Source organism: Haliotis rufescens, unplaced genomic scaffold (genome assembly GCF_023055435.1).
Source record: "Haliotis rufescens isolate VD_foot unplaced genomic scaffold, xgHalRufe1.0.p SCAF_4, whole genome shotgun sequence".
Taxonomy (NCBI): Eukaryota; Metazoa; Mollusca; class Gastropoda; order Lepetellida; family Haliotidae; genus Haliotis; species Haliotis rufescens.
Genome location: NW_025964112.1, coordinates 50915561 through 50942620, shown reverse-complemented (window position 1 = coordinate 50942620; position 27060 = coordinate 50915561). Strand labels below are relative to the sequence as shown.

At 39.5% G+C, this 27060-nt stretch overlaps 1 protein-coding gene across 1 annotated transcript in view; it reads right to left on the bottom strand.

The window, feature by feature from the left end:
* Positions 1–15647: 15647 nt before the first annotated feature.
* LOC124150938 overlaps positions 15648–27060 on the bottom strand; it is a 63059-nt gene continuing 51646 nt past the window's right edge. The window contains exons 2-5 of the mRNA XM_046523148.2: positions 25323–25439; positions 21545–21839; positions 17793–17852; positions 15648–16959 (exon numbers count right to left, since the gene is read on the bottom strand). Coding sequence (XP_046379104.2) covers positions 17794–17852; positions 21545–21839; positions 25323–25412 — 444 coding nt within the window. The 5' untranslated portion in view covers positions 25413–25439 and the 3' untranslated portion in view covers positions 15648–16959; position 17793. The remainder of the gene's footprint in view (positions 16960–17792; positions 17853–21544; positions 21840–25322; positions 25440–27060) is intronic.

Here is a 27060-nt window from a genome sequence, read left to right as displayed (position 1 = left end):
TTGTAATGAAAACGCGATATCCAATCAGATTATCTCGTATAGCTTCACAAAAATGGCGACTACCATAGTCGACGACCTCGTCGATCAGTTAACGAAAACATTCGCGATTCCATCCCTGACACAAAAACAAAGCCAATCGTATGGTGGTTTAAAAGATGAAAAAGACATATTCGTGTCAACAAATACAGGCAGCGGTCAATCTCTTTCATACGAAGGTGTACCATGCGTGGATGTTGATTTTGTGAAACGTTCGGTGATTTGACTATCAATATGATCATGAGCGATAGTCCATCATATTTAGCACCGGAATGTGGGCTTGATTTGGCAAGGGTGGAAACAAGAATTTGATAAAAAGGCTAGCGGACGCTCTTGCCTCGGGAAGATGTCCATGAATGTAATACAGTCACTACACAATATTCTTTTCTTTCACGATTTCGATTGTCATGATGTTTACATTATTCGATTAGTTACACATGCCCTATCAAAGGCTGAATTTGTTCTTTTGTGTACATTCTTCATTTAATGATTCAGACATTCAACTTTTGTATTTAAACTAACTTTCAAAAGGATCAGCGTTTCTTCATGTTCTGTGAAGATAACGTTAACATTAATGTTTGTGTTTAATGCATTTACATATCTAAATATCTGCATAGATGAGTGTACCAATGATCTGGATCCTGAAATAATTTGCCCTATAGGACCATATTTTTCCAACCTGCACATAAGGTAGACGTTCCTAAAGTTTATTTGTATATATCTATGTTAATCTAGCATGTCAAACATGTCTCTATTTGTGTGATTAATCCAAGTCAGAAGTCACATTTATTGACAGTTCTGGCTTTTTAATGTATTGCAACTTTTGAATTCTAAATACAGGTTTTATCAACATATCACGAACGTCCTCCGTTGATGTCAGCTTACCAGGGCCATTGACAGGACCATACAGTAAAACGTCTGTTCAACCTTTACACAATCGGTGAAGCTGCATTTAATTCTCACGCAACTTAAATGTCAGGAGTGTTCCACACTTGTACGAACATAGGAATTAATTATTTCTGGGCAGACATACAATCCTAAATTCAGATGTCTTGAAAATTTGAGCTTGTAAAATATCCATATTCTCACTATTCCAACATTAGAAATTAAAGGTCCATTTAAAAGACATCCGGTGTCCGATATATTCCATTGATCGATATTATGTTGGACGTTATCAGAGTCTAAATGCCATCTCTTTCCAGATGTAATCAGAAATCGGAGCAGTAAAAGTCATAAAAAGGATTCTATAACTCTATTTAAATACGTTTTGATTTTTGTTTTCACAGTTATCTTTATCATACATGTAATTGTATCCGTAGTCTGGAACCGAAGAAAATAAAATGTTGAAATTGATTCCTGGGAGATTATATGTCTTTTTGTGACGTACGTGGTGTTTGAGGATTACCTTTTAAAGCGATAGTAGACTGGACACTAACAATATATTTGTATACAGCTCTATCATTTCGGACAAACAGACAAACAAACAAACAGGACGAATGGAAAACCTGTCAAACAAAGGAAACTGTTATCCAGATACCATGTACGTTTATGATGTACGAAATAAGACGTTCGTATTGTCACTAGACAACTTCACATGAACTTCAGCCTCAGGATGATTGTTGGAGTATATCTGCATGTGATAGAGTTGCATGAACGAAACTGATTAACTGATATCATGTCATTTATAGATGAGGCTAAATGACGGGTGTATACTGTATCGTTATATCTCAAGGGTTTCATATGGAAGACAATTAAGTAATATTTACACTGTTTTTCGTTTAACGTGTCGTAAGAGGATGTACATATAGCTTGATTTATTGTTATTACTATTTTCATTTTAAGATTGTACAATAGGGATGCTTCGTCTGAGAACAACGCCATGTCGAGATTTATGCATACACAAATTAAAGTGTCGTAGATGCTCTGGTGCTTCGTCAACAACATTTATTTTGTAACGACTCTTATCGAATCGGTGGACCTTGGTGCTGGACGACAGTAAGATTTGTTATAGTGTCAAAAGTGACCTCGTCATGTGTAGAATTAAATAAAAAGGATCAAGTAGTCTTGTCACAGATTGACTTAAACTACAAAATAGGGGAACTTGCCAAAGTGAAACTTTAGTTCACAGATCAAGGAGACTTGTCAAAGATAAAACACACAGGTAACAATTATTGCAATTATGAAGGATCATCATCGTAGATCGACTTAAGACACAAAACATGTCACCTTGCTAAAGTGATGCTTAGTACACAGATCAAGCAGCCTTATCAAAATGGACCACACACGTAACATCGACTGCACATGTGAAGGTGCCTTATCAGAGATAGACTTCAACTACAGAAATATGAACCTTGTCAAAATGATACTGAAGTTCACAGACCAATGAGCCTTGTTCAAAATAGAATATACATATAGACATAAATACATAGATTAAGGGGCCTTGTCATAGATCGACCTAAAACACAGAACAAGGAACATTGCCAGAGCGACAGTAAACAGAGCAGGGAGTATTGTCAAAGATGGAATACACAGGTAGACCTAAATGCGAATGTGGAGAAGCCTTGTCATAGATAGAGCACACAAATAGAATTAAATCAAGTGAAGGGGTCATATCAAAGATAAAACTCGGCACACATATCAAGGAGTCTTGCCACATATAGACCTACACACAGACCAAGGTACCATGTCATGATATATTAATACAATTAAAAGATCAATGAGCCTGTTCATTTCAGACACAAATAAAAATTAAAAGGTCTTTTATTTAAGGTCTAGCCGTTTATATTCCATGCAACATGTGCATTCCAGAAGGATGTGTATTCCAGGAAGAGTGCCGCCCAAAATGTGTGTTCTTATTTCTTGTATTTATTGACATGGTCGTGTCGCTTTTATTCAGTTTATTCAGCCAGTAGAAACATTTCAAGCTCAATTTCGACAAGCCGTTCGAAGTAAATTCCTTTCGATGAAAAAAGTAATTCGCTCTTAACGTATATATTTCAGCTCTTTGTATTTTGTGTCAGGTTTATCTAGAAGAGTCCATCTTACTTAATTAGATTTAAATCCCCGGATAGAGTTATTTATACTTGAATGTCAGCACTTCTATCAGAGGGGTGGTGGTTAAAGCGTTTGCTCTTCACGCCGAAGACCCGGGTCATCCCACATGGGTACAATGTGTGAAGCCCATTTCTGGTGTGCCCTGCGGCGATATTGCTGGAATATTGCTAAAAGCGGCGTAAAACAGCACAAATACAGTTCCATTAGGTTGACAGCAACGGATTCCTCATTATTCTGTTATTTTTATTCCGTTCTTAAATTTATACAGACAATATTATGATTAGATGAATAATTCATCCAGCTGAAGAGTTAAACTTAATTGAAACATGTGTGTATTACATTCCAGGAATTAAAATACAAATACAGTGATACAGAATGTACAACCAAAGGGTAGCCAAATAGAAAGGGACAAAGAGTGTGGCTTGTATGCGACAAAAATATGTCCGATTCATGTCCTTATTTGGACTTGTACCATATGTTTCCATGTTATGTCAGGTGAACACTTGACTCGCCTTTGCATGTGTTTGTGACTGGTGCCACCGGTGTAGCAGGATACGCTCACCTTTTCGCGAACACCTGGGATCATAACTTTTTGATAGTGATTCAAAAACAAATGCATGATACAGTCGGAATCGTTCAGTTGACTTCGTTTTTGACAGAGATTTGTTACGAATATGGAAAGGGCTATTATTTATTGACATCTCGAATTGTATTTGTTGCATTATGTGATGGTAATTTCTAACTTCTTTTGAGAGAACATGATTGAGCCAGTGAGCGTAACGCCTCTGTGAATAAGTTGTCAGGTGAACAGTATTTCAGTTATACCATGGCGTTTTACCATGATGTGGAGGAAAAAATAAAAATGATGCAGGTCTCCAGGTGTCTGGTAAAACCTAGAATCATAATGGCGGCAGATCTGGGCGTCGAACTGCGACTATATTGAGATAGTGGTCCGTCTGTCCCCACATATTGTCCAGTTTAGGAAGTAGTTCCTGCTTCTGAAACGACTATAAAGTTATACAATCGTTAAACATAGGGCAAAATAAAATTAAATTTCATACAATTGACTAGATTGTATACGGTGCAGAGACGCTCCATAAACAAGGGGAAACAATTGTCCCCGCATGCTTAAGTAAAATTTGTAATATTCTGATTCAAAGATATGACATCATTGATCAATATATGAAACATACCGGTCAGTCAATATAGACACTGAACTAGGTGACATGAGCATCACTAATACGTTTGAAACATGTTGAATGTTGAAACAAAAAAGGAAATACCTTAGTGGGTTATTCATCACTGTCAAGTTACACATATTTGGAAGTATAGCTCAAACAAACTACACACAGGACTGACTGAAAGATTACAATGATGACACTAGACGGGGGAGCATGTCCTCCCACGCCGGATACGCCTGTCGTACACGAAGTTCCAAGTACATTATCAGATGGTCCAAGACGAAATACCAGGAATTAGATGATTCACATAGCTATTGTGTTTTGTCAGAGACTATTATAGTAAATGATTTCTTGATCAGGGTCACACCATTCAAGGCCGTAGTAAAACTTTTAATTTTTTTTTAAAAAGATGTGGAGAACATATCTAAGTTTGACGCATCAGTGACCAAACTTATGACCAATTCTATTGTGCCTTGTGCCGCATGTTCTCGTGTTTGTTCAGGTGAATACTTGACTTGCCTTTGCATGTATTTGTGAAGGGTGATATGGTGGAGGGGTTGGATGAGGGAGGATACACCCACCTTTTCGCTGTTGTGACAGATAAGTAGGCACCACACACGATTGTGCCTCTTGCAGTTCCGAACGATCATCTTAAGCACAGGTGCTTCCCTTGGCGATCTTTGCACTAAGACAATCGTGCTAAGTGCGTGAGTGAGTGAGTTGGGTTTTACACCGCTTTTAACAGTATTCCAGGTTTATCGCGGCGTGTCAGCTTAATGTGGGAGGAAAGCCCGAAGTGATGCTGGTCTCAGACGTTTACCACTTCGGTGAAACCCACGATCACGGGTATGGTGCTGACAAGCCTAGAAACATAATCTGGGCGAACCGGGATTCGAACCCACAATCATAGGTTTCTGGCGTGCCCAAGGGACGCAACTCTGCACAGCGAATCGCGGCGCCTCAGACGACTGGGCCACCCGTGCCCGCTTAACCTGAAAGGAACATAACTTATTATATATCTTCAAACTACCAACACTTCAATATGTGCACCGGTGGTCTTTTATATACAGTCATTATTCGTGATATTCGCTATATTATTAACGACAGATTTAACCCCCATTAACGTATTGCTTTTTAAAGAGCCACTGATTATAGTCAATTGCAATTGTTCACCTGACAAAACACGGGAACATGTGGTTCAAGTTAAAATTGCATCAGACATAATATTGTCACTGATACGTCAAATTTCTCAAAGTTGTGACAGATAAGTAGGCACCACACACGATTGCGCCTCTTGCAATTCCGAACGATTATCTTAAGCACAGGTGCTTCCCTGGGCGATCTTTGCACTAAGACAATCGTGCTAAGTGCGTGAGTGAGTGAGTTGGGTTTTACACCGCTTTTAACAGTATTCCAGTATTATCCCGGCGTGTCAGCTTAATGTGGGAGGAAAGCCCGAAGTGATGCTGGTCTCAGACGTTTACCACTTCGGTGAAACCCACGAGCACGGGTATGGTGCTGACAAACCTAGAAACATAATCGGGGCGAACCGGGATTCGAACCCACAATCATAGGTTTCTGGCGTGTCAAAGGGACGCAACTCTGCACAGCGAATCGCGGCGCCTCAGACGACTGGGCCACCCGTGGCCCCCAATCGTGCTAAGACTCACATACTTCGGCATTGACTTCAACATTGACATTGACACGTGGAGGACTTTGAGAAATTTGACGTATCAGTGACAATATTATGTCTGATGCAATTTTAACTTGAACCACATGTTCCCGTGTTTTGTCAGGTGAACAATTGCAATTGACTTGACTTCGTATGTGACGGCTGCCACCGGTGGGAAAGGAAACGTTCACATTTTCGCAAACACCTATACCATCACTATTTAATAGTGATCCATAAACACATGCCCATGATATACATGTAGTCGGAATTGTACTGGAAACAAACTCTTCTTTTAGCAGAGATTTCTTATGGCTACTGAAATGGCTTTGTACTTTGTTTTTAATAATTAGTTTGTTAGTCACTATGATATATCCACTGTGATTTCCATGTGATGCAATGTTTTAATGACAAGCATGATGCATACTATAATCAGTGGCTCTTTAAAAAGCAATACGTTAATGGGGGTTAAATCTGTCGTTAATAATATAGCGAATATCACGAATAATGACTGTATATAAAAGACCACCGGTGCACATATTGAAGTGTTGGTAGTTTGAAGATATATAATAAGTTATGTTCCTTTCAGGTTAAGCGGGCACGGGTGGCCCAGTCGTCTGAGGCGCCGCGATTCGCTGTGCAGAGTTGCGTCCCTTGGGCACGCCAGAAACCTATGATTGTGGTTTCGAATCCCGGTTCGCCCAGATTATGTTTCTAGGTTTGTCAGCACCATACCCGTGCTCGTGGGTTTCACCCAAGTGGTAAACGTCTGAGACCTGCATCACTTCGGGCTTTCCTCCCACATTAAGCTGACACGCCGCGATATAACTGGAATACTGTTAAAAGCGGCGTTAAACCCAACTCACTCACTCACTCACTTTCAGGTTAAATATATTGTTTTAATTAAGTCTGAACAAAAACTGTTGAGGGAAAATGAAAGTATACACTTGGAAGCATGACCAAAATATTTACAACTAGGATGAAAACAGTCGCCGAAACACTGCAAACGTAAGTTCCAAAACATAACTGTGATACCCGTATAAAACAGAAACTTATGAATCCCAGATTCGCCTATTTTAGGTTTGTCATACCATACCCGTGCTCGTAGGTTTCAAGGAGGTCAACGTCTAAAGACCTGCATGCCTTCGTGCTTTCCTCCCACATTAGTCTGACATGCCACGATATAACCGATATACTGTTCCAAGCGGCGTTAATACAAATTGACTTACTCACTCTGACGCTCCTATATGCAATAATTATACATATGTATACGTGGGCGTATTGAAGCTTCCCGAGTCGTCTTTGAAATCGACCAAAGCAGTACTAAGGAAGTAGACGTTTTGCCGCTTTGCTCCAAAGAACCTCGTGAACTACAAACACTTCTTGCCTACCTTCCGATACACTCTGTATCATGAGTGCTTTCCGTGTCTGTCTACTTCACTCTTCCTCAAGAAAACTTCATTTAGCCACAACTGACTTGAAAAGGAATTTCACCGACCTTTGTTTAACCAGAATGTCTGGTTCGTCTCAAACACAAATGGAAAGATGGTGATTGTTTCAAATAATGCGTTGCTGTGTCCAGCAATATCTCGTTGTCAATCTATCAAACTTAAGCACGCACTAGTATGACGGCTGAGATATGACCTATGTATAGATACAACACACCCCCATATTTTTTGCAATTGCAACATATTTAAAACAAAAATCAAAATAGCTAAGTCGTGCTTACCGGATCTTTTAATCGTAATTTTCGAGAAAATAGCAGGCAACTAGCCGGCTTCCTTAATTATACATAAGTATTGTATAGGGTGATTCTTGCAAAGGTTAACCAAGAAATAGGTAGGTACAGAACTAAATTGTGAAATCAGTAAATAACCCCAAAAGATGTATGAATAATGAACACATTATATTGAAACACACAGGATGATTTACAATCACACAAAAGGCAACACAATGGGTCAAATATGTTGCAGCAGCAATAAACAACAGGTCCTATAACATAAGTCACTCACGAACGTCCAGAATTTGTCACTGTTGAATATTTTGAGGAGGGGGATGTGCTCTGTTCTTGAATCCAGTACTCACTTGCACAAAGCGACCTTAGCGCTAAGACGATCGGAACTCCCATACTTTAACATAGGCTTATGATAGTCGTAGCGCTAAGATCGCTTTGTGCAAGTGGGCCCTGGAAACAGTGTTGGAAGCAGGCAGAGAAAGCCAACGATTTTAGATAGGTATCCCGTCCTCATTGAGCAAGTAGATAAGTGGCAAGTCATATAGTAGAAGGTCTCGAATCGCCCTCGTCTTGCTCTCATGTCGATACAGCCAGCCTTCTAGTAACTATCACATCGCAATGCAGCTCCAATAAGATAATCAGTCCCGGAAGTGAATCAACTTCTGTAAACACGCTCCTCACAGCGGATGTTCTCTATACGGGGAGGGAAACGAAGGTGTTAAGCGCTGGGACGGAGCTTGGCCTTGAAAGAACTAAGGGAGCTCACTCTAATGTACCATCCGCCAGAATACTCGACATTTTATGAGCGTTTTAATCTGCTGCCACTAACAATAAAAATAAAATTTAAACGAAACTTTTAAATACAACATATACTGAACAACAAAAGTTCCTGTGACATTGAATAAGATTTAATGCAAAGTTATGTTTGTAACCAAATCTGAAACAATGTCGTTAACGTTCACCTCGACGTCGGTACACTGGAATCCGTCTATCGCTGTGGCTGAGGTGAAAACGAGACTCGTCAGTGAATAGAACCTGTCCCCACTGCATGGCCGTCCAGCGTAGACGTTGCCTGCACCACTGTAGACGTGCTGGACGGTGGTTTCCTGTCAAAATGGGACGTCTGGTGGGTCTTCTGGCGACAATCCCTGCACATATGAGGCGACGACGTACGGTTTGTGAAGATATTCGTCGAAGGCCAGGGATGCTTCTTGCAGTCACTGTTGCTGGCTGGAATCGATTTCGTAGGTGTGTTGTTCGAATCCAGTTGTCTTGTCGATTATTGGTTACGCGTGGCCTGCCCCTCAGAGGATGGTCTCTGATTGCATACGTCTGTTGCCAACGTTGCCCTAAACACTTAATGGTGTTTCTGTGGACGTTAAATTGCTTGCAACATCACGTTGACTCGATCCTGCTTCAAGCATACCAATGGCTCGCAGACGCTCATTTTCGGACAAGCGTGGCATTTCGTAATGTTGAATAATTGCGTAACTTTGTTGTTTTTCTGAGTGGTTGTTGTCAGCACGATGCTAAACAATGCATACGGAATTCCGTGAACGCACATGTTTTTATACCCATTCTTGGGTAGTGAAATGCATGGGGCTTGCATAAAAGTCAACATTTGCATGGAATGCATCCTTTTCTGTAGCAGTTGTGTTTTGGTGACTTGATTCCATACATGTACTACAATATTGAAAACCCAACTTTACTTGTTGTCACATGAACCTTTGCTGTTGTGTATATATTGCCACACATCAGTATTTCGAGTTGAAGGCAATATGTACGTTCAAGTAAAAAGCAAGGTATAACTTAATAAGTGTACAACCACGCTGATGTCTAGCTTAAGAGATGAAATATACAACACCAAAAGGGTCCGCTGGAACTGGAGGATACCACCAGATACTTACTCAGCGGTATCATCAACAGGCTCCTTTGTTGATACGAAACCTTTCAGAATCCCGGTATCATACACACCTTTGAGGATGCCAGGTCTTTAGTAATGCGGGTATCCAGCAGATGGAGCCTTAACGGGTACCAGACCACTGAGTATCATTGTGTACATTGAAAGAAATGTAATGGATCAATACTGTTATTGATTCATCTGCATTGGTGTCCGTTAAGGGATACCATGGGTGGGATATCTGAACTGAAGGAGTATCCCCTCACAGATGAAAAATATAATTATGCTTCATATTGTTGAAAATAAAATATATAAATTACATTCTTGCAATGGGTTTTTAAAAACAATATTTTGTCTCACAGTTTTAATTACAAACATATCTGGTTTTGCAGCCCCTCTAATAAGATCAAATGGTCGGTTCGAAGTATATGGCTGTATCCACCGAGAATCCGGTAGACGGAAACAAGTCCTGTGCTGCTTTTATGTGCTTCTGCGTTAAGAGTGAGTGAGTGAGTGAGTGTGTTTAGTTTAACGCCGCTTTTAACAGTATTACAGTTATATCGCGGCGTGTCAGCTTAATGTGGGAGGAAAGCCCTAAGTGATGCAGGTCTCAGACGTTTACCACTTCGGTGAAACCCACGAGCTCGGGTATGGTGCTGACAAACCTAGAAACATAATCGGATTCGAACCCACAATCCTAGGTTTCTGGCGTGCCCAAGGGACGCAACTATGCACAGCCAATCGCGGCGCCTTAGACGACTGGGCCACCCGTGCCCCCCTGCTTCAAGAAATAGATACGTCTTACGTTATATTTATCTCGTGTGTTACCTCTTCTACACAATGACGCCACTCATTATTAACGCTGTAACATATCCCGAACAAATACGTGACTTCATGTCGTAAAGTCAAACATATTTCAAATCCAAATCGAACACGGCATACTGTTGGCGTCATCATGAGCTTTAAACGCGTCCAGAACACCTAAAAAATCACACTTAAAAGTTGCCTAGCCACACCTCTGCTTTTGTTGTAGTAATAAAAGCGACATCATCCTTCAATAATACAAGTCCCGAACAGGCTATTATTGAAATGAACATGGTCAAATTCTCGTACATTTGAATACATGTGATTATTTTCAGATTATTTGTACAGGTTTACCTCGTTTATAAAATTACCCATATCCCATGGGCCACAGAGGATCCTTATCATTATAACACCTTGTCCTTTAGCATGTGATGAAGAAAGTCAGGTCTTCATTCATCTCTTTAGAGGGTAAAGGCTGATGAATACCATACATCACTATCTTTGCATTTTCTTTGCATGATGTACGATGTGTTGTAAATGAAAATGATTTTTTTTTATATAATATAGTAGTGTGTTATTCCTTTACAACGAGAAACCAAAGTATTTTGTGAAAGTAATGTTAATTGTGAAAACCTTTGTTTGACACATTGCTTCTGTAGGATGCTGTACACATTGATGAGCAACACAGACGCCTTACCTATGAACTAGACGCTACACTGCTTTGGGCAATATTCCAGTTATATCACGGCGGTGGGGTGGGAGGCTGTGGTCGGGGTAAGGGATGAAGAAGGGATGGAACTCGAGTCTACGGAGTGACGATCAAACATTTATCCATTAAGCTGCCCCACTGCCCTTTTCTACAGAAGCGTTAAAATATCGTAGGAATACTAGGCTTGAAGAAATGGCAAGTATGAATTAAAAAAAAAGACAAAACTGTTTCCATATTCCACGACATTGTGCTGCTAATAACCATATTTATTTGTGATATTTGTTTATATCACTATTTTAAAGTAATTTATAAACAGATGCTCGTGATATAGTCGGAATCGTACAATAGACTTTTAAACAGATATTGTTTTTATAACTATCGAAAGGGTCTTGTTGCTTTTAATAAAGAACAATATCTCGACTTAGGCAGAAGATATGCTCCAGGCCAAGAAACATAGCCTCACTTTAACAACCCACTTCATCAGTTTAGAATGATTCACAAACGGCAAGATCATACTTCATTTATGCATATTTTGTGACGACGGATCCTGGAGACCTACAGTCTTCTCTGAACAACCACGATGTCCCAACTGAAACATAAGGTGCAACAATTCGCTGTGCAGAGTTGTGACCCTTGGGTACGCCAGGAACCTATGACTGTGACTGGGTTTTTTTCAGTACCATTCCCGTGCTCGTGGGTTTCACCAAAGTGGTAAACGTCCAAGAACTGCATCACATCCGTCGTTCCTCCCGTATTAAGTCGTGATACAAATGAAATGCTGTGCAAGGCGGCGTTAAACCCAATTCACTGACTGCCCACTCAAAAGCCCAAAACCTTAACACTGACTCACGTCAGTATGTATTCGAAGACATTAGTTTAGAGTTAAAATGCACACTATTTTTGTAACATGTTGTTAAGCTACTCAAAATAATACCATTAGGGTATAATCTTGACATAGGGGTTGTATGCCTTATTAATGCTTTTCTTTTCTTGAAATACCTAAAAAAATACTTTAAAAAAAGACCTTTGATTATTTAATGTGATACTTTTCTTCGCACCATAAGACAGAGACAGATATAATGACTACTTCGACTGACAGACAGCTGAAATTTTCAATTTGGCATTTAGATGTGAAGGGATGACAACATCGTTATTTCGCAACGATGTTTCAGGATTACGTCTGGTCATCAGAAATTGTTAAAGATGTCAATGTCGCGATGACGTTTGAAACATCTGATAACTTTGAAGTAGGTCGATACTGTTTCCTATCCGTGCCCTATATTGAGTTCATACATTTTAATCTATTTGACAAAATCTTGAACAACACATTTTGAAATCGTAATTGCAATGTAAAAGTTCACGAGAAAATGCAATTTTTTTACATCACATGAACCAGTAAATACCATACCTCACTTAATCCACTATCACCTAATATCAGCCACTCCACTTGCTTAGAACCACTAAATCGATATAGTTTTCCGGAATATTAAGATAATTTTGTTGTATCTCCGCCTGGCATTATGCTCACTTGTTGACATCAACTTCGTATCAATCAAAACGGTCTTTACTACATCATCGCCAAAGGACAACTGTCGCCTCAACCGCAATTACACTCATATGTCATCAACTTACCAAGTTTTGAATACCATACGTCATCACCTTACCAAGTTTCGAATACTTACTCTGGAATGAATGATATATCGCGACGAATCCAAGGACGTCGCCATGTTGGGTTAGGTGACTACTCTAGCCCCTTACATACAATACCAACTCCATACATCGCATGCAACTTATCATATATAACAATTTTATTAAGGTAATTTGGGGAGTACTTTAGAAATTCGATTTAATGTAAATGAACATATGAAATGTTATAGTTAGACGGTCTCATTTTCTGTGATATGAATGCCATAACATTGACTAAGAAGGGAAATATACTCTGTGAAATTTTATAATGTGGAAAAGTAATGTCAGTTAATGTGTATATAGAAGTAATTGTGAGTGGAATTACATTTTCGCCAGCGAAGTGTCAAATTTAATTAAAAATTCGGGCATTGCAGCACATTGTCAGAGATATGGCACAGCTATAGTAATGTTGAAATATCAATGTACTGGTGATAGTAGTAATGAAATGAAGTTGTAGTTGTCAGTTAACAAACCAGCACATTAGGCAACACGTAAGCAGAACAATACAAGACAGATTCGTCAGTCATTATGAAAGAATGAACTGTTTTAGAACGCAATTAACCTCTACATAAGCCATATACTTGACTTTATACATTGGACTCTATTTAACAAGTTTGTGTCTTACGGCGTTCTTAGAACATCGTGGATAAACGTCTACAAATCACCGTAGCAATGTAGTTTGATCACCATGTACAGGAAAAGACGTTTAACCGGACGGGCCTGTCCCAGAGAAATAATTACTTAGGTTAGGTCCAGAGGATCTTGTGTCTAATCCTTGAAATGCTTGTGCCATGGCAGATTAACAAATGAATAGTAATATAGTTTCTTTAACTTATTATCATACATAACGGAGTTTGTATCTCCATATTTTATTGAACAAATAATTATGTCTTTCTGATCCAAGGCCTGGATGAAGGCTTGTCAATCATCAAACCTTTTCTGAACTATAATAGTCAAGATCTAATCAAGCGTTAGGTTTGTCGTTGTCCTCATATAGGGTTGAGTCGCATAGGTGTGTCAGAAACCTATGATCGTATGTTCGAATCCACGATACACCATCATTATGTTTTTTGCTTTGTCAGCAAAATACCCGTGCTCGTGTGTTTCACTGAAGTAGTAAATATCTAAGGCATGTGTCACTTCGAATCATTCATCTTTCAAATGAATGATTCTTTATTCTTTATTCACATATATTGACAAAAACTATGAAGGAGCAAGAAGTAGCCTTGAAACGTTGTGTTTGTATAAAAAAGAAACTATCATAGTATCCATGATACTCCTTGATATGATTACTTCCAACTTCTTACCCGTGGAGATCCGGGGTAGGATAGGTCTTCAGCAACCCATGCTTGCCGTAAAAGGCGACTAACGGGATCGGGTAGTCAGGCTCGCTGACTTGGTTGATGCATGTCATCTTATCCCAATTGCGTGGACCGATGCTCATTATATCAATCACTGGATTGTCTGGTCCAGACTCGATTATTTACAGACCGCCGTCATATAGCTGGAACTACCGAGTGCGGCGTTGAACAACAAACCAACCAAACCAAACTTCCAATTTCTAAAGCCTATAAGGACTCTCCAGCTATTTTATATTCTCGCTTTATCACTAAATCCTTTCCTTCCAAAGACGAGGGCGAACCGTACAGAGTAGTGTCCCTCGGTCACACCAGGATCTGACTGCCATGGATTCGAATATGATATTCGACCTGATTATGACCATCGGTCTATAACACATACCCGTGCTTGTTGATTTCACCAAAAGTGGCAACTGTCTTCAAACCGTGTCAGTTTGGGCTTACAATTTGCTGGAATACCGCAAGATGTTCAGTCACTTGATATCATCAGTATCTTGCAATGACAATTAACTTAAATGATCACCTTACTCATGATATAGTGGGATATTCCATTTCAATGTTAAAAGGAGTTGGAAGAGTGTGAAACTAAATCTACCAATCCATTTGAACCAACTGTATCATGAATAAGAGCGGAGAGAAATAATTGTTGTCACTGTATTTTGTCTATTTAAGATTATGTTTCTAGGTTTGTCAGCACCATACCCGTGCTCGTGGGTTTCACCAAAGTGGTAAACGCCTGAGACCTGCATCACGTCGGGCTTTCCTCTCACATTAAGCTGACACGCCGCGATATAACTGTAATACTGTTAAAAGCGGCGTTAAACCCAACTCAATCACTCTCGATGTGCTCGTGGAGTAATGACGACATGTATCATGTTTAAGGAAATCATTGAAAATATGCCTTGAATTTGTAGAGGCATGTGCATTGAGTTACATGAGAGAAAAGTTCCAACATTCCACCATCGGCTGTATTAGAAAAATCAGTTTGGTTTAGGAAGTTCTAAATTCCCAAAGCTGATATCGGTGCCAATAAATTTTATCAGGCCGAAAACCTTAATTGGTTAAATTTGGCTCATGTCCGAGTGTCAACCCTTGCTTGGACGTAAAAGACAGTGGTAAAAATTGTATGAGTTGGTCACTGAAAATCACACACACACACACACCCTAGCAACCGACATGTATGCTGGTCGAAAGAAGCGATTAATGGATGGCGTGGTCAGACTAGGCGATTTGGTTGGAGGGGCGTCAACGTCAGCTGGATAGTTGCTCGTAATACCTATCACTGGATTGTCTGGTCCAGACTGGACAAAACTAGACAGGAAGAATCTCGCGCGCACACACACGTTTGTTTCATCTATTGTTGACTTTATGTTATTTTGTACAATGTAGTAATAATGCTTGTGTATTTAAATGGTTGCAACACGTAAGTCGGTCTTCACGTGGCAACTCAGCAATACATGTCACGTGGTTGAATGTCACAATTACAACTTACGATAAATGAAAACTCAAAGAACGTCCATCAAGCCATGCTTTATTCTGTGAATTCAGATCAATGTCGTACACCGTTGAGTCTTTGAACCAAACCAGATGATATTCTAACATTGCCTCGAAGACTTCCATTTTCCATCCGAGGGCACTAACCTCCACATTGCGGAATACTTAAAATTCATGGTACATATTTTTTATGAAATAACCAGGCTTAATGTCCCAAAGACGAAATGTTCTACTCTATAGACAATAACGAATTGATTACTTATCATCAACTGTTCAATTCAAAGAATGACGGCGAAAAGAAAACAGTGCTATTTATTTATTGAGTGAGTTGAAATGTTTCAAATATATCGTGACAATGTGGGAAATGACGCGACAAATAATGGAAATCGTACAAAAACCATAATGGTTTCCGAGTTGTGGCTATACAAAACTACCGTTACAAAGTGTTCATTTTGGCTGAATCTTAAGGACAAAAACTTTTTAACCACACACCTTAGATGATATGTAACCTTTTCTATACCACTTTAAAAGATACTGCCAATTCCCGTTATCTCAAACTTTGAAGTGTAACATACCCCAAACGATGCCTCTGTGTTCTAAATGGTGTCATCGCTTCTTGTTTGCGATTTGAAATTAAGATAAGTTTGGGAAAACAGTATTAATTGAATATAAAAGCAACACAACCCTTTCCATAGTAATGAGAACTATCTGCTCAAAGCAGACGCATTGTACGATTCCGACTATAATATAAGTATGTGGTGATACACTATAGGAATTATATCATCGACAGTCATTAAAACGGATCGAGCGTTCTTAGCGGCTTGTTATAGTGTCAGCATGTTGTGTATATAATTTCAACTTCTTTGACAAGTACTCCATGTGACCCCTCACTTATTTTGTAAAAGTAAATATATTTGCCACTCTGTGTATACCTTTAATTTCTTGATCCATTGCAGTTAAAAGTTTCTTTTCACATGTCTGGAAGACCAAACACTGATTGAATTCTTGATGAGAGAAATGTATATGATAGTTAATAAAGAAACATTTTATTGTAAAAGTTCATGGATACCCAAAGGTTAACAATAAACATCTATCGCTTTTGTAGCAACGACGAATGGCGTGAGAACAGACTTCTTGTACTTGTTAACATTAACTGTGTCGTGTCTACAGCGATGGTGTGCCGTGTCACCACGTGGAGACAGGGATGTCGTATAAAGATGCGGTGTTCTCAAGCAGATACGTGGGTGCATAGAGTAGTTTACAAGAATGCCTTCAAGGTTGTTTTCTCCAAACTCATTCCAGTTGGTTCCCTCCATTCATTCGCGGTCAGCCCCTGAAGGATAAACAGATCATGATTATCACTCATCATTTTAATCTACATACTTGCCGGAACCCCGTTGTACAAAGCGATCTAGTTTGTTTGTTTGTTGTTTGACGCCGTACTCAGCAATATTATAGCTATATGACGGCGGACTGTAAATAATCGAGTCTGAACCAGACAATCAAGTAATTGACAACATAAGCATAGGTCCACGCAATTGGGATACGATGACATGCATCAACCAAGTCAGCGAGCCTGAACACCCGATCCCGTAGTCGCCTCTTGTGAAAAGCATAGTCGCCTTTTACGGCAAGCATGGGTTGCTGAAGACCTATTCTACCCCGGATCTTCTCGGGTCACAAAGCGATCTTAGCGCTACGACTATCGTAAGCCTATGTTAAAGTGTGGGAGTTACGATCACCTTAGCGCTGAGATAGCTTTGTGGAACGCGGATCAGGTCTATACACATTGTATACATCTTACCATAACAGACATAGGTCAGAGATCGTTGGGTTTGATGCTGCTTTGAATTGTATTCCAGTTATATTACGGTGTGTCAGCTTGATGAAGGCCCTAGACGTTTACAAATTTGGATAAGCCCACTAACATGGACAAACTAAGAAACATAATCAGGGCGATCCGGGATTCGAACCCACCATCAGGTTTCTGCCACACCACTGCTCATTACACCTTAATACACAAGTGGTCCACCCTCAATCCCCCATCTCCCAAACATTCAGGCTGTTCATCACATATATCATTATACATTAACTTGACATGTATAACCAGCAACATGCACACTGCCAGGCTGGATAACTATTCAAAGGTAATGGTAGGTTTTTTACCTTAACCTCTGGAGCCATGGAACCCAAAGTGAGGCTTTCGTTTCTCCTTGGCAAACAACCCTGAAAAGGACGTCAACGTCGTTAATATACTACATGTTATAACAAGTGTATACCTATTCAACTTTTATGTGAGAACACGATATTTTATTGTATTGCGTTTTACATTGTGAAGGTACATACTTAACAACATGTATTTGGTGTAATAAAATCGGGGGTTCAGTGGTGACATTTATATTCAATGAAACTGGACACTTTGTGTTTCAAAAACTATCTCATGTTTCTGCCTATTTAGTTGAGTTTTAGTTCACTAATGAATACTTTCAACAACTGTTTATTGCAAGGAAAAACAAAATATTGATTTAAAAAACTATATTTTCGGGCCACCACGTATTAAGGATTTGTTTAGCACATCTTTCAATACATTTTAAATACACATTGCATTATTCTCGATGTATTTCGCAACCTGTTATGCATACCAATGCAGCTTGCTAAATAAAGCTTTAACAATATGACAAAAAAACGAAAACTATAATTATTGGTAAATTGCATGACATGAAACGAATTGAATCTGGCATGTCTTAAAACAAAGAAACACAATCGATCCCCTCTTTTCAAGAAGCATATTCTAATCGAGGTTGTTTTCATATTCACAATTTGCTTTAATCGTCTGTCAACATAGCGATCGAAGGCCAATTTGTAAATCGTGATATTTTTAAATTGTTTTTTTTTCATCGGAGATCCAAATTTGTCTCCGTTCAGAAACTTAAGGCGATCTAAAGTCGTTGCCATGGCAGGGCATTAAGGCGTTTAGGTTTTGAGTTATCTCTGGGTAGAATCATCTAACAACCTTATATAAAACATTATCCCCTGGAAAATCGCGTTTGATGCTGTACTGAGTAAAGTTTGCTGTTTGTGAGGGAAATATAGCTCCGGTCTGTTAAATATGCGCAAATTAAGTAATAAAATTTGTTGGGAAATTGCCATGAAATCGTGTCAACATGTGCAAATGTACATAAAACATGTTTGCTGATCCTTACAATTGATCGCTTTAATATTTGATTGGAAGTTAATACAACTTGTGATTTAAATTGTACAGTCAATACGATTTCGATTTACAACACCCAACGAAAAACGTTACATGCATTATTTTGCTTTCGTGATGCATTCAACACTATGGCAAGACCATGTGGCCACTGATTCCAAAAGTAAAAGTCCGGGTGGTCTTTCCAGTGCCCATTGTAATATTGTAGGGAATACTAGTATTTAGGTTACACGTGTGATTCGACAATTTTGTTAGCTTCTGTTTGTGTGTTTGTTTGTTTGTTTTTCGCTTCAGTCAAGAATACTCCAACTATATCACTTCGGTCTGTAAATTTTCTAAAGAGTAAGTAAGTATGGCTTTACCCCAGTGTTTCCAATATATCAGTAACATCACTGCTGGGGACACCAAAAATGGGCTTCACACATTGTATCAATGTGGGGAATCAAAACCGAGTCTTTGGCGTGACGAGAGAACGCTTTAATCATTCCGCTGTCCCAATGGACTAAAGGAAAACACTTTAGTTTAGAACAACGGATCATCTGCTCTTGTATTTTGGATGGACAAATATAAGATAGCTACGCGATAAATCGCAAAGAACAACGAAGAACGAAGTGTGGTTTACTTCACAATAAAACATTGCCCTATCATGGCGTCATTCCTGGAGACTCGAACATGCGCGCGCCTCTTGATGACGTCTTATATTGGACGACATTTGACGACGAGTGTCTAGTGAGTTGTTCCCCATAGATGTAGCTGGACAACGCAGATAAGCGCGATGGTCCAACGATCGCATTCAAAAGCGGGAGATATATGACAATCATCATTGTGAAAAGATACAGGTAATCGACGTGAGAATTTTGCGAATATGCGGGAAATACCCACCTGTGCATGAAATGGACTTGTCCGACATTGCCGAGGTCTGATTCTATTCAGGTAGTCGTCACTATTAAAATACGGAGTAGAGAATAAACCACTCAGGCACCACCACCCCCCCCCCCCCCCCCCCCCCCCCTCTGGTTTAGTCTCCCTGCAGTGTTTTATTAAACGATAAACAACTCCTATTCGTCGTTTATTTCTAATCCGAGTTTCGATTAGGTTTTTAGAAATGTGAACCAAACTGTATTTTGAAAAAGAATGTGAAGAAAAATATATATTATATGTAGATGTCGAATATAGTAATTTCATTTCAATTTGGGACGCGGGTGTGTGCGTGCTCGCGTGCGTGCGTGCGTGCCTGTATGTTCGTTGTTTAACGCCGCACTGATCAATATCACAGTTATTATTACGGCGGCCTGTAAATAATTGACTCTGGACCAGACAAGCCAGTGGACCTATCTACGCCGTCGGGGTACTTTGGACACGCCATCAACCGAGTCACCGAGCCTGACCACCCAATCCATTAATCGACTCTTACGATAGGACCAGGATTCAAACCCGGAATCCCCGGGTTGGGTGTGTAGAACTGTTCAGTAATACATATGTTTCCGAAGACGTTCCAAACGTTAATCTCCCGAGTGAACGAGGTTTCACCGTATCGAAGTTAACCATGGTATTCTTTATTGACATGTTCTTGATTTACGCCCGATGATATAAATTAAACCCAACTCAATGAAAACCTTATACCAGAGCATGAAATTACACGAAATACATGTCGTGGCGTGGATTACAAGAATATCTCTGTTTATTATGGATTTATTGATGAAACACAGTGTAATTAATCTCTAAATATGATGCTTCTCTAATAACAACACTTTTTGTTGGAACAATTTGCAGTTCACCCTCAATGACATTCTGATTTTAATGTAAATTACGAACATCTGGAAAATACATATTAAACAGATAATTTGAGTTTCCTTGTCAAACACATCTCTTGACCTGCAAAATTGACATTTTCACTCGTAGCTGTGCCACTCATGAATATATCAACATTGGAGGTCACTCGAGGAGATAAACATGTTATTTGACAAAAACAGACAGATATTCTCTTTAGATTAAGCCATGATGTAGCAAATGGTGCTAGAGACACACTACCACAACGTTAAGACTACCAAGCGATGCAAAGCCATGCAGATTGTTTGATGTCTTGCGATTCTATTCTCGGTTTGGAGGTAAACAAGAATCATTTCTGTTATTACCGTCCGACGCGAAGTTTTAAATAATGACGGAACATTCGAACCAAAACTATATATAGGAGCAGCATAGTATTTCGAGCTGTAGATTGTGACGTCCTAATTATACGTGTTTAACAATTAATTGACACTATTCATCTAGTTGATATAACACTTTGTAATGTCTTTGACGTAGACAAATAGCCAGGAGTTGCCATGTAAATGAGAACTGTCTTGCTTTCGCATTACAAAGCAGGAGCAATTACGCACACCAAAGAAAACCACCAAGCCTTAAAGTGGGGAGACTACAAAAGTGGGAAGACATTTGGCCACGTAAAGGGAAATTAATTTTCAAATGAATGTCTTGAACAAAAGCTTAAGGGTTCCACTTTCTCAATAACAGCTTTAACAATGCTTTCTTTATGCCATACATCAAGTAAGCTCAAGGCAACAAAACAATACCGTTAGACCAGTAGTTGTCAGTACACTTTACCCTTGAGAATTGCTATCATCAATCAAGATCTTTCTTATTTCCGAATTTACTCGTGAATTTCAAGGCTGGCTGACTAAAGAACACTGACATTGCGTTTCAGGGACATTACCTTGGTCTCGGTTCTCAAGGAGCATCCGGAGACGTGCACTGTTGCTCATCGGTCGTCGCTTAGGGAATAGGTCCTCGGAAAAGGAATTTACAGACGTCTTCCCGCGTCGTCCTCTACTCCCGACGAACCCAAAATGCCTGCCACGTTTCTTTAGTTCATTATCATCCGTGCTCAAGGGTATCCTGTACCCTAGCAGAGAGTCCATAAAGGCATCGGGGTCCTCCTGAGTGTTATGGGTTGGGGAAGGATTTGACGTTAAGCTGCTGCCTTCTGTAAAGTTGATCTTACCTTTGTGCTGAAAATGTGATGGAATTGTACTGTCAGGATAGGTTATTTAATTTCCAGGTCTGTTTTAAGATGCATATGTGACATGATCAATGGATTCATTTCTACAGCAAAAGTATCACCATTGTAGGATAAATTTTATTTCAAATTACCTCTCAAGACAAACGTGTTGAATTTGTAGTGAGTGATTGAGTGACTGAGTATGGTTTTACGCCGCTTTTAGCAATATTCCAACATCACGGCGGGGACACCAGAAATGGGCTGCACACATTGTACCCATGTCGGGAAGCCAATCCGGGTCTTCGGCGTGACGAGCGAACGTTTTAACCACTAAGCTACCCGACCGTCCGTTGAATTTGTAGGATTGAATTAATCATATTATTCAGATCAATCTTATCGGTGTCTACCTTAGTGCAATGATTGTAATTTATTTATAACATGTTATTCAGAGGTAAAATTCTACAATTTCTGTTGTCAAAGAGGTGTCATGACGCAAATTCTTGACGTTAACAATTGATGACGTAAACTAATAGTGTTGAAGTTCCGTTCGCTTTTGAAATACCAATGCTGAATCAACCAGTCAAATCAGAAAACTCATTAAAAAAACATCAACAGGTAAAAACCTACTCAAACTGTTCCCCAAAGTGTAATAATGGTATTGCATATCGCTGAACCCATTAATAAAGAAATGTTCGCGTTTAAAGCAGTAGCAGATAGAACGTTTACTACTTTCCTTATTACTTGGTATTGACAGAGTAATGAATCGGACGTTAGCAGCCACCTACGTATCCCTGGTTGAGCGTATGAAAGGTTAACACGATAAATTGCTTCAAAAGCTAATTGCAGTTTCATAGTGTTATGGCGTTGAGTTATGAAATAAGGACATGATTGCAACCACAAATGTTTAAATACGTTATCAAGTGGGCGGCGTGAAGGTCACACAAACGTAATGCCTTGCGCGCAGTTTGTCTTTAATTCGGCTTTTAACAAGCGGAGATAATAATTCTACAACGTTTTGATTATCATCTTGTTGAGTGATCTACAGAATAAATTATGCTCTTTTCTAACTTTTAGTATTCTTTAGTTTCTATGTACACAGTTCGATAACGCCCGTCAATAGCTCTAAGGTTGCGATAAAGGTATCTCTTGAATTCATAGCCCAAACTACTCGTGTTCCCGTGAACTCAAAATGATTTGGTTTTTGTTTGTTGTTTAACGCCGCACTCAGCAATATTTCAGCCATGTGACGGCGGTCTGTAAATAATCGCGCCTAGACCAGACAATGCAGTGACTGACATGATCATCGATCCACGCAATTAGGATACGATGACATGCTTCAACCAAGTCAGCGAACCTGACCACCGGATCCCGTTTGTCGCCTCTTACGACATGCATAGTCGCCTTTTACGGTAAGCATGTGTTGCTGAAGACCTATTCTACCTCTGATCTTCACTCAATATGAAGTCGTGTCGAAAATGACACTGCCGAAAGGTCGTTGATGTGACAAAGTCCTGACCTGATGTTGGTAAGTGAGACAATCTAGACTATTAAATACTGGCTTTTAACTAGCCAAATTGCTATTTATTCATGTCGAGCTATTTCGTTAAAGAAATTATAATCTACGATTTGGACACCCGAGGTCTTTCTTTGACACTGTGTTGCAAAACGAACAGATTTCGTAAGTGTTTCGCTGCACTTGTACACAAAAGACGTAATTCAACATTACATAATTAATTCTGATCTCCATAAAGCTTGTTTGTAACAAATATCCGTTGGTTACTCGCCTGATGGGTGTTTGAAAGTGTTTTACTGCGACTATTTGATATCCAGTATGTCCACGTCTTCAATGTTCACGATATACACCTTAAATATACACAGGAAATAAAGTGTTGTTCGAATTTGAACTCACTGACTGAAGGAATCATTGCATCTGGCAACAAACGCATACTTTTTTATGCAAATTGTGTGAATGGTGCTACCGGTAGAGCAGGACATGCGTGCCCTTTACGCGAACACTTATTTTCTGGCGTTTACGATTGAAATGTTCATGTGTTCACATCGGGTATATGTTTACAGGATTTATATATTTCATGAAGGATGCGGTATACTCTCTATTTAACATTGAATATGACTGCCCTGAATGTTCAAGGCAGTGCGGACAGTACCTCTAACTCAATCGACAAAACCATTCCCATAATGATTAATATAAATATGCTTCATGTCCATTTTACGATTCCGACTATATCTTTATAACATCGTTATGGTATATCTTTATGGTATATCTTTATAACATCTTTATGGTATATCTTTATGGGATATCTTTATAACATCTTAATAAATCTTCACGTAATGTCTCAAAGCATATCACTGCAAAATACGTGTTTAAATGGCAGTATAGTATTTACGATAAAATGTGTTTATTATGAATTTATATGGCAATATAATATTTGTAGTATACTGTGTTTAAGTGGCCATCGTATTGCAAATGCACTCTTGTGCGGTGTTAAGCAACAAACAAACAAACACTTATTGTTTTATGCAAAGTGTGCGAGTGACGGTGCTACAGGTAGAGACGAACATGCTTATCCTTTACGGGAACACCTGGTGTATTTAAACCACTATTTTACCTTTTACGCCGAATGATTGATTTGTTTGTTTGTGTGTTTGTTGTTAATCGCCGCGATTAGCAATATTCCAGCTATATGACGGCGGTCTGTTATACCCGTGAAGATCCGGGTTAGAATAGGTCTTCAACAACCCATGCTTGCTGTAAAAGGCGACTATGCTTGTCGTAAGAGGCGACCAACGGGATCGGGTGGTCAGGCTCGCTGACTTGCTTGATGCATGTCATCGTATCCCAATCGCGTGGATCGCTGCTCGTGATGTCAATCACTGGATTGTCTGGTCCAGACTCGATTATTTACAGACCGCCGTCATAAAGCGGGAATATTGCTGAGTGTGGCGTTAAACAGCAAACAAACAAACAAACAAACAAATAATCGAGTATGGACCAGACAATCCAGTGATCATGAGCATCGATCCACACAATTGGGATACGATGACATGCATAAACCAAATCAGCGAGTCTGACCATCCGATCCCGTTAGTCGCCTCTTACGACAAGCATTGGTTGGTGAAGACCTATTCTAACGGAATGAAATCAGTCAAGGTTCATTAAGTCTTGAAAAGGCCTTGAATTCTAAGGTCGCTCTTGAAAAGCATTGATTTATCGCGTCAATCTTGAAAAGCCACGAAAATGACCAAAATATTTTGGAAAGCCTTGAATTTGTACAAACGACATATACGTTCATGCTGCTTTTGAGGTTATACTAATAAATAGCTGGTATGCTGGATTTAAAAACGAGTTTGACAGGCTAATAACCAAGCTAAAATTGATAGTTGAAAGCCTTTTGCCTTTATATGTTAAAACATTATCCTTGATGTCTTGTTCTAACTTTCTTCCTATTTCAATTCATTGCAATCATTTTCTCACCTTCACAGATTCACCGTGTGTTTCTTTCTCAGCCTGTGTTCCCACAAACCCGCACACAAGCACAATACACAGAGTCCACACTTTCCACATCTCCAACTGGGGCTGGCCCTCGACAACCTGAGGACAAATACAGAGGCACTGAATGAATTATCAGGTTTGTTTGACGCCGCTTTGAACAATATCGTATTTTTATCATGGCGTGTATTCCTGTTGTGGGAGGAATTCGCGAAGTCCTTTCACAGACGTTTACCACCTTGGGGAAACCCACGAGCACGGCTATGTTGCTAACATTAATGGAAACATTATCCTGAGAATTTGGGATTCGAACCCACGACCACAAGCTTCTGGAATGCCAAAGAGACGCAACTTTGAACAGCTAATGAATGCGCCTTATACGACTGTGTAGCTTCGCTCCACAGATTCACGTTAGTTGTGCTAAATTAGGTTAATGAGAGAGTTTACGTCCTAATCAGTAAGAACACAAAAGTAGCATAGCAGACTGAAAGCGGTTGAAGCAGTGATCGATAGAGTGAGTGCGATCAGATTTTGATTTCGTTGCGGTTACCGCAGCTTCATGTAAAGACCTCACCGTAACAATTCGATCAACATTTCGTTCGTTTTTAGGACAAGATTTCGAAAAATTGTTCTCCTTTAAACGACACAGAAACTTTCGAACGTAACTTTGGCATGTGAAAAGTGACTGGCTCTTCTGGCTGAAAACTAGTACTGCAGTCTAGGTACGGAAAATGCATTGTATACCGTCACTGTTGAAGCACTTTGACACACCGTGATATAACAGAAATACTGTTCAACTTGGCGTTCAAATCTAACTCACTCACTCACTCAGTACCTGTAACATGTACATGAGTGAAACCGTCCATCAAATGTTGTCTCGCCGTCGCGTATTAATGTATTATTGATGGGACTGTATATCTAGTGTCTTCTAGATTTGGTGAATTTTACACATGCCCATTGTAAACAGATATTTTTACTTTCATGTGAAGAAAGGTATTGTTTCATACTGTGCATACAAGTCCCTGGTGGTGGGCATTTGAAAAGGTATAAGCTTTGAATATTGCTCTACCTAAGCTAAGACTTAAATAAACCATCATGGACACTTAAAACGACAGTTCAAGGTCAACTGTCTGCCAAATTGGTCAATATGAAAAAGGTCACAGGTCACATGACATTATTAAAACTGAAGTGGGGCTTGTTTTCAGAAACTTGTAATAAATATATTATCGGTTATTGAACATAAATCAAACGTGATAACGAGACAGGTAACTGTTCATAGGTTTGACCACCATCAAAATCGGCCTGTTTCAAATTCAACATTTGTCAGTAACTTGACAGTGACAATCACAGACTGTTCTAAAATATAATGTTGTCAACGTGAGTGAAACTCCACCCTTGTCACGGTTGCCGTGACCGCTCTGCTCCCCGGCTTTATTTCCGTCACCGCTCGGCAAAGTCCGGCGGTCATCGTTATACTGTGTCTATGCATTCTAAGTTAGAGACTTTGTGGCCCGACTATTTCATTCTCTTGTGACTTATTGGCACACTCATACCATGTATTGACTTGATTGTTTGTTATTCCCCATATGTTCGCTACCTTTTTAATGTGTTGGAAATGTTTTTGTACCTATGATTTTCAAACACTAGGGGAATTTATATGTACACTAAGATATTTCTCATGTATTTGTGATCATTTTTGCCTCCTCAATAAAATTACAAAGCT